Consider the following 9,197-nt stretch of genomic DNA (forward strand, 5'->3'; position numbering starts at 1 on the left):
GAGTCCGGCCATGACCCCCCCCACCCCCCCAAACAAACCATCACCAAGCTTGTGAAATTGATTCTACTCTGACGCATCGAGACCCTACAGCACAGGGTAGAACTGCCCCTGTGGGTGTCCGAGACTGGAACTCTTTATGGGAGTAGCCAGCCTTGGCTCTCTCCCATCTTGGCAGTTCATGTTAACCGGCCTCCACGGTTCCCCCTCTCCATGCAGTGTGCATGGGGGTGAGGCTTATTGGTTGTCTAAGTCATAGTCCAAATCCAAGCCCATCTTGGTAAGTAACATACTTATGGGGTCTACAAATGACAAGGGGGCCTGCTCTTCTTTCAGGCCAAAATCCCGAAGGAAAAGGACCATGTCTGGGAGGATCTCACACTTCTTCCCTTTGCTGCTCCTGTTTGGCCTCCTCCGTGGCTGGGCTTTATAGCCTGGGCCTTCACAGAGTAGGTGCTCGATAAACACCAGTGTAGCTGCTGCTGCTGCAGAATCAGACTCTCTGGCAAGGGTCAGGAAAGCCCGTAAAGGCGCCAGGCATTTGTAAAGAAAAAGTTTTATTTTCATCACGAGAAGCACACGGACTATGTACAATACACACCAACATAAAATAAAAAGTAAAAATAAAAAGTGCATTATGCATCTTCTACTGCAAATTCACAGTACAAAAGATACTGCCTTTTAAATATAAGAACAATAAAAAAACCAGTAAGATTAAAAAAAAAAAAATCACTGACACTGTTTAACATCGCCACCTGCTGGAAGCTACCGGCAGCTTCTGGAAACTGAAGACCTTTCCTTGAGGCGCCTGGGGTGGGGGCGTTTTGTTGCCAGAGACCTCAGGGCACCAAGAGGGCGTTGAAAACAGGGTAGCCGCAACGGTAGCCACGTCCCTGGGTGGCGCACATGGTTAAGCACTGTGCTACGAGCTCAAAGGTTGGTGGTTCACACCCACCCAGAGGCATCTGTGGGGGTGAGGGTGGGGGCAGGCCTGGAGCTCTGCTTCTGCAAGGTCACAGCCCTGAAAACCGTAAGATCACCTGGGACTGCAGTGAGTTGACATCAAGGTGGCACATCACCAGGTGACAGTAGCATTTCTGTTAACAGGGAGTGCGGGGGACAATGGGTGAGGGGCTGGGGGGGGGGGGGTCGGGTGGAGAGGGTCCGGACCTCGCCACCCCTCAGCTGGCTGGAACACAAGGTCAGGTTCTCCCAATGGTTACGTGTGCCATGGCCTTGCCCGAGGGGACAACCAGCGACTTCTGGTGGTGCCCGACCCTTAGATGCCTGCGAATGAACACCCAAGATCAGAGAGCATGGCAGGCCAACCCACATAAAGACCAGGGCCTGCTCAGGCCCCAACAGTCGGTGGTCACTGACGAGACCACGGATCCAATCACCAAAAGGGCTAACGGTTTCACATAAATACATAGTATTTGTAAACTATGATTAAGGCACTCAATTGTAAAACAAAAATTACAGTGTAGGGAAGGGATGGCTAGGGAAGCAGCAGTGATGTTTCATGCAGCCGGGCAGGGCCGGAGGGGAACGGGCGGTCCGGCCAGAGGGAACCGGGGAGCATGGCCAAAGCCGTTAGTGCGGCACGGGATGCAAAACCCAGCCGCGGCTGGGCTCTGCCGAGGGTTATGCTGCACAACGTGGCTCCCGTTCCAGAGACTTCTCTTGCTGGACAGTTCGGTGTGGAGGAGAGAAATGACACTCATGACTGTTGGATTCAAGTTCTGGGTCTTTGAAATGGCTAGATGCAGAGTGAACTTGTACGCTTCATTAAGATGCAAACAAATTAAACATACAGCCCAGCATGGGCTCCACCACCACCTCTGTTTGGCATGCAAGAGAACCTGGGGGTAGGGGGACAGGTGACCGGACTGTGGTTCTCCACATGTTCTCGCCCCTACCAGGGCTGAGGTGACTGCCTCCAGTGGGTTGTGTATGTTCGGGCCACGAGCCCAAGGGCGGGGAGGACGGAATGTACCCTGAATCTCCGGCCAATAGGAAGCAGGTGAGGTGGCAGGTGGGCTCTTGACTGTAGTTGGTGGTGCCCATGGGGAGAAATGGTCCCTGGTGGTGGTGGTGGTCAGGGAGGCTTGTGAGGGGACCAGCATGCGGGCCTGAGGCGGTGCTACAGCAATCTTGTTCTCCAAGGGGGTCAAGTATGACTGGGGCACCCCGGACCACGCAGGCGCCTACTCTGCACGCGCCATGCAGCTGGCCTGGGCCTCTGCCCTGAGACCACGGAGGAACGAGGAGGAGGCGGCGGCGGCTCGGTATTGCTAGTAAGTTGCTCATGCAACCAGTGGCTTTCCTAGGAGACTCTAAGGAACTCGAAGCAATAGAGGCTGGCCCTGTGGATCGTGATTGGGAGGGAGGGAGGTAGGGAGGGGTGGCGTGGTTTCCCTCTCTCATGGCCGGGTGCCCCCTTCTACTCAGCAAACCTGACGAGAACACCTCTGCACCCACGGAGGCTTGCGCTTCAGGTAGGGTGTGGCAGAGCAGCAGCAGGCTGACGGGGACAATTCCACAGGGGACGGACAGGGCCAGCTCTGCCTGGTCTTGTTCCTGCGACATCGGAAGTGGCCACTTGCCATCTCCTTACACTGGACGGGTTCTCGGGGCGCGTTTTGCTCTGAGGAAGAAGAGCGCGGTGCTTGTCTGTTCTGCCTTTTAACTGCACGAGGAAAAGAGGGTTTTCAAAAGAAGAGTGGGTGGAAGCGCATCTCTCTCCTGGCAGCAGAAATATGGTGGGGAACCAACAATAGCTTGTCACTGACAAATTAAAAAAAAGATTTGAAGATGCCCCACTCCTCCCGCCAAAAAAAAAAAAAGGATCTACCTGCCATGTGAAACTTAAATTGGCAAAACGTACTGAGCTGGCGGTTTCTTAAGAGATTGTGCTTCTGTTGCCCGAGGAGTGCGGGCGGAGAAACCCAGAATGCTTTCTTTCCAGACTCGAGTGGACAATGAACGACATGGTTTTCCAGGGCTTTCGGTTAACAGTGGTAAGAACTATATTCCTTTCCTCGAGAGGAAGATTCTATTCAGAAAAGGAGGTGGCCAGGGAGAGTAAGTTCCGGGAGAGGGTTTTTGCTTTTTGGCAAAACCAAAACCAAACGAAACCAGCACCCTATAAAACCCGCCACCCACTAGCTGGAATATGAACTAGCCTTGCTCCGGGGGCGGGGCTTGCCGGCCTGGCAGAACTTCAGAGGTGGCAGGTGGGAGGGCTAGTTCAGAGCAACATAAGGTGGCAGCTCTGTCCCTCACCTCAGCTTGTGGTCAGCCCTCCAGGAGGGGTGAGACGCCACTGTGGACAGCTGCCCTCCACACGCTGCCACACCACGCTGGGCAGGAGGACGTCAGGGAAGTGGGTGCTGGCAAGACTGGCCCACAGGAGCTTGGCTGGCCTAAGGAGCAGGGGAGGCCTGTGTATCTGCCCGTTTTCTTTTGGGGAGGGCTGTGGGGAACCCTGTGCCGCGGACACACGTCGACGACAGCAACAAGCCCATGGGGGCTGGGGAGCCACGTTCTCCCGGAGCCCCGGTGGGGTCAGGATTAGGAGGGCCGCTAAAACCGCAAGGCCGGTGGTTGGAAGCCACACAGCCACTCGGACGGCGACCTGACATTTTGACCTTACAGTCGAGGCCGCCCCATGGGGCAGTTCTACATGGGGGGGGGGCGCCCCAAAACAGGAACAGTCTCGGGCTTTGTGCACCACATGGGCGGATCTCTGCCGTGTGTTACTGACTTTGAATAAATACTATTTAAAAAATAATAACAACAATCGCTCTGAGCTCATTGGGCTGGATGCTGGAGTCTGATCCCTGAATGAAACCTTGCTTTCCTGGCCGAGCCTCCTGCCTCTTCACCGCGTTTTCACATTCGCTCACTCGGACCGGAGGAGTCTCGACTCAAGTGGGCCCCACCTGCGCCTGCCCTGGTGCTAGGGAAGACTGGAGAAAGACCAGGAGCTAGCCTGTCACTGCCAGCGGCGGGGGGCTGTAAACATCCGTGAGGTGCTTCCTGTAGGTGCGTGGCCCTCAGAGAACCTGCTTCCGGAGACTGATGTGGAGGGTCTTTCCCCAAGGTCAAAGGGCGCGTGTGTGTGTGTGTGTGTGTGTGTGTGTGTGTGTGTGTGTATGAAGAACGGAGGCGTGGCTGAGCCACCCATCCGGAGGGCACTTGGCCACCTTCCACAGCTAAGGACAACAATCCGGTCAGCAGCAACAGGGTCCGGGGACCCTTTGGGGCCAGTTGACATTCCCCTGGGTGGGGACAAAGGGTGACTCGCTTGGCTAAGTGAAAACCCGGTTGCTGGAGGCCACCCAGAGGCTCCTGGGAGAAAAGTCCTGGAGAATGGGCTTCTGGGAGTGACATCCCCGGGAGCACACGTCTACTCTGACACACGCTGGGTGCCGGCGGTCAGAACGGACTGAACGGCGACTTAAAGGGAAAGACAAACAAACAGGACGACTGTGACCCACACCCAAACTCATGACACCTGGGCTGGTCCTCCACCATCACACGGCTGTAACGTCACCACCAGGGCAAGGGGCTCCCCAGGACAACGCCGCCGTCTTCATCGGACTTCGCTGGGCAGCACTGGGTCCAAGTCGAGTGAGAAGTCTTCAAGGCTTTTTGGGGTCCCAAGAAAATGAAAGAAAAAGGAAAAGCACCCTTCTCTTTTTTGGAAGGAGAAACTACTTTTCAGACACAGCGTTTTCCCTGGAGCGAGCTGTGGTTGGTACTGTCTTTTAAAAGAAGCAGGAAAGCAGGGACAGAGGTAGGATGTATATTGCCACTCGTGGGTTTTCTGGCACGTCTGGCCCTGGCCGAGGTGCCACCTGCTGCCAGAACTTGCCATGGGCACGGAAGGACAGGCGGGCTCTGTTGAGGGCGTGATTTCACGGAGGGGCCTGCTGGGCATGCGCCGGCCAGCCATTCCCGGCTCTCGGAGGCCACCTCCCCTCATAATTGTGCTTCATAGGAGTTAGTTCGGTCTCTTTCCCTCCTTTCTACGGCGAGAGGGGGGACACGTGAAGACGACTCCCGTTGTGTCTTTGGGGAGGAAGCAAGGTGGGCAGGGGTGCTGGCCAGAGCCCAACAGGGAACGTGGGGAGAGAGCCATGCTTTGGGAAGGCAAGCCCCACCCAGCCCAGGCCGGGTCAGCTTCTGCTCCCTCCCGTGGGGCCTGGCACGTTTCCTGGGGCGGCTCTCCCTGATGGTGTCGAGGCGGTGGCTGTGTGGCTGGCGGCTGGTGGGGGCTCGGGCAAGGAGGCGGCCTCGCTGGGCCCGGTCCCCTGGGAGTCTGTGATGGTGGACCCGCCGGCCTCGCTGGCCAGGTCTTCAGTGGAGAAGTCGAGGCTGCCGAGCTTGGCCAGCGAGTGGGAGCGCTTGAGCGGGGAGGACACGGTGAGGCCGGCCAGCCGGAGCCGGGTCTCGATCTCCTGCGTCCGCTGCTTCACCAGGCCTGGCTTGCCGCGCACGCTGTGGATGCTGTCGCTGCTGGAGCTCCGGGTCAGGTTGGAGCTCAGGGACGACGACGCAGGTGTGTAGCAGATGGTCTTCAGGAAGTCCTTGGAGAAGTGGCTGGTGTGGTCCAGGCGGCAGAGCCAGGGAGGGGGGCTCTTGATTGGGGCTCCTTCCACCGGTGGGGGGCCGGCCTCTGACCCGGCCTGCTGGGGAGCATGGAGGGGAGCCAGCTCCAGGGTCTCCTCGGGAATGCTGGCCTCCAGCCTGCAGGGGGTGCCGTCCCGGGCGGGGGCCGCTGCGTCCGCCGGTGTGCCCTTCAGCCTTTCCAGCTCTTTGGTGTGCTTGCGGACCAAGCCTGCCTTCTGCAGCTGCATGAGGGATTCCTGGTGCTGCCTCAGGTAGCTGGGGGCTGGGGGCTTCTCGGGCTCTGTGCTGAACAGGAGCCGCAGGTCCTTGGCGGCCTTTGGGTCTTTCCTGGGCGGGGGCTGCTCGCAGTGTGGGTTCCTTGGGAGGAGGGACTTAGGCAGGGCTTTGGGACTCTCCCTGGAAGGTTCCAGAAGGTTGGCTGGTGGGGCGGGGCCGGCCCCGGGGTGCAGAGAGCAGCCACCCGGGTCTGGCTGCCTGGAGTCTGCTGGTGGAGGAAGAGTCTCAGGTGGGCCCGAGGCCAGCTTCTCCATGGCCTGGGACCTGCTGCATGGGTGGGCGGTGAGGTGGGGTAGGAAGGTGGGCTGGGTGCAGATGGCCGGGGTGCTGGGGTCCTCGAACGGCTCCCCAAAGGCTTCGGGGCCCCCGCTGACGGTGGGGTACATGCAGTCAGCACAGGACTTGTAGGAGGGCTTCACTTTGTTCAGGATCCTGAAGAGTACGTCCTGCTACAAGGGGACAAGAAGGTCGTGAACCGGGGCCATCAGAAGCCAAAGGTCAAAACATCTCTGGGGCTGCCAGCTGGGCTGAGGTCCTCCAGGAACCTGCTCGGCCCGGGGAAAATGGAGCTTTGGGCTGGAGAGGAGAGGGCGGACCAGCCTTTTCCAGAAACTAGGTGCCCGAGAGCCAGAGCCAGAGCCAGCAGCCACAAGAAGCAGGGCCTCCCTACTCAACCTGCCAGCACCCCTGCTCTCTGTGCCCTGCTCCGAGCCCTGCTCTTACCTGGAACACGGGCATCCAGCTCAAGCCCGCCCTGGTGGCTCGGCGGGTACAGAGCGAGAGTTTCTGGCTCAGCGGGCACCTTCTGCCTTGCATTCCCTCTTAGAAAGAGCTTTCTCTGGGGAGGCTGCCGCCTGGGCAGTGGAACCCAGTGTCCTCCAGAGAACCACCATTCAGCTGGGACCTTTACCAGAACGGGGCTGAGGCTGACAATGGGGTTTTGAAAGAATCCAGCACAGCGAGTGGCCAACCACAGTTGCCGCAGGTGTGTGTGTGTGTGTGTGTGGGGGGCACCTCCTACCCCACCCAAGGGGACCTACTCCCTCGGAGCTTCTGAGGGGAAACCTCCCCAGCTTCTGGGTGGTGCTATGTGCCGTCGGGCGCCTACAGGACAGAGTGGAACTGGCCCAGGTCCCCAAGGCCAGCTGCCATCCTTACTGAAGCTGACCGCCCAAGTCGCTTTTTCTCAGAGGGGCTGGTGGTTTCGAACTGCCAGCCTCTCGGTTAGCAGTCGAGTGCTGGACTGTTGTGCTGGCAGGGTTCTACGAGATACGATGGACGTGCATCCTCCCCTCTCCACCCCGCCCTGTGGACAGGCCGCCAGGCTGAGCAAGTCCCTCACGGGCTGGGGGAGGGAGCCGGCTTTCTCCGAGGTGTTTGGTTGTGAGGTTCCTAGGCTGGTCCCAAGTGAAGCCTTGCCAGCAGGGGGCTGGGACCTAGTTTCTTACCACACTGTCTCCCTGCCAAGGGACATGGGTGATGCCAGCGGGCTACCCAGAGACAGACACTAGCCTGTGTGGCAAGAAGGGCAGCCGGGCCCAGCCCTGGGGGACCTGGAGGAGCCCAGTTGTAGTTCAGGAGGCTGCGGAGACCTGGGGGTGGGGGGAGGGGAGAGCAGGCGTACCATGGACAGCATCTTTGCAGTGAGCTCAGTGCGACTGAAGTGCCAGCTTGGAGCCCACTCGTGCGACCTCTGTCCTGACCCATGGCCTGCGGCCCTGGGGAAACGCCAAAGCCACTGCCACCGATCAGTTCTGACTCACAGCGACCCCAGAGGGCACAGGAGAACTGCCCTGTGGGTTTCCGAGACCCTAACTCCTGACAAGGAGCCTCTGGCAGTGTAGCGGTTACAGGCTGGGCTGCGATCTGAAAGGCCAGCAGTGAGAACCCACCAGCTGCTGCAAGGGAGAGAGACGAGGCTTTCTATTCCCATAACCCGACCCAGCCTCGGAACTTCACGGGGCAGTTTTACCCTGCACTGTGGGGGCCCGATGAGCCATTTCTTTTGTGTTTAAAACTCTTGAAAGCCTTGTCTTTCTTCTGAGGCGCGGCTGATGGTTTCGAATTGCTGACCTTGGGGTTAGCAGCCCAGTGGGTAGCCAGTAACTCAGCCCTGGGTGGCAGCCTGGCATCTCAACCCAGAACGTTCTCTGAAGTTCTAACCAAAGCGCCTGCCAGGAACAGGGGTACCGAGCACCCCTCTTCTGGGGTGTGGGGTTGACATAGGCCCCCCTCTTCCGGGGTGTGGGGTTGACACAAGCCCCCCTCTTCTGGGGTGTGGGTTGACACGGGCCTCAGGAAAATGGAGACAGGACCACAGAGCCCCTGGACACCAGGTGCCAGCAGCGGCCCAGGCACAGCCATGGACCAGACACAGTCCCTGCCCTCCCGGAGCCCACTGACTTGGGGCGGCGAGGACCAGAACCCCAGGGGAAAGTGCCAGCACAGAGAGGAAAGGACGCCCTCTCATGGAGACCTTGGAGGCCTGCGGTGCTGCCCAAGTACGAGAGAGGTAGGGACAGGGCACTGTGGGCAGGGTGGGCACAGGGGCCATCGCCCCCCTGTCCAGCCTGAACTGAAAAGATCGTGTGAAGCCACCTTTACACCAAACACCCAGACCAAAAGACCAACTCACTGGCACAGCGTCAACGCTGCCTCACAGCGACTCTGGCGGGCAGGGTGGGACTGGTGGGCAGGGTGGGACTGGCGGGCAGGGTGGGACTGCCCCAGGTGGGCTTCCGAGACTCCTCGATGGAGGAGAAAGCCTGCCTTTCTCCCGAGGAGCTGCTGCTGGTGCCAGACTGCCGACCTGCGGGTCGCAGACCCACTACGCCCTCGGGCTCCACAAAGGAAACAAGTCAACTCGACCTCTCGGGCTGCGGCCGAGTGCGGGGCCGCTGTGCCGGCAGGATTCTACAGGACACCAGGGATATCAGCAGAAAGAAGGGGGGCCTCGAGCCCCTTCAAAAGAAACTGCAACACCCACTGCCATCGAGTCGGGGCCGACTCGGAACAGCCCTATGGGGCAGAGCAGCACTGTGGGGTTTCCCAGACGGCTGCACCACGCAGCCTGCTTGTCGGCCGCGGAGCCAGGCACCGCCTGCATCTGTCCATCTTGCTTATAAACACCTGGGGGCCCTGGAGGTGCTGCTGGGTCAGCGCCGGGTTGGGCTGCCCCAGTAAGGACGGAGAGCCTCAGGAGCCCTGCAGAGGGTCGCTAGGAGTGGGAAAAGACTCGGGGGCTGTGGGTGGGCCCACCAGCCGAGTTCTCTTACTCCCAGCCATGT

At 59.3% G+C, this 9,197-nt stretch overlaps 1 protein-coding gene across 1 annotated transcript in view; it reads right to left on the reverse strand.

The window, feature by feature from the left end:
* Nucleotides 1-4,751: 4,751 nt before the first annotated feature.
* Nucleotides 4,752-9,197, reverse strand: part of SSH1 (slingshot protein phosphatase 1) — a 54,940-nt gene continuing 50,494 nt past the window's right edge. Inside the window, exon 14 of the mRNA XM_004709640.2 lies at nt 4,752-6,359. Within this exon, the coding sequence (XP_004709697.2) occupies nt 5,181-6,359 (1,179 nt within the window). The 3' untranslated portion in view covers nt 4,752-5,180. The remainder of the gene's footprint in view (nt 6,360-9,197) is intronic.

The sequence above is a fragment of the Echinops telfairi genome, unplaced genomic scaffold, assembly GCF_000313985.2.
Source record: "Echinops telfairi isolate 266 unplaced genomic scaffold, ASM31398v2 ScPeMD7_7412;HRSCAF=8450, whole genome shotgun sequence".
Taxonomy (NCBI): domain Eukaryota; kingdom Metazoa; phylum Chordata; class Mammalia; order Afrosoricida; family Tenrecidae; genus Echinops; species Echinops telfairi.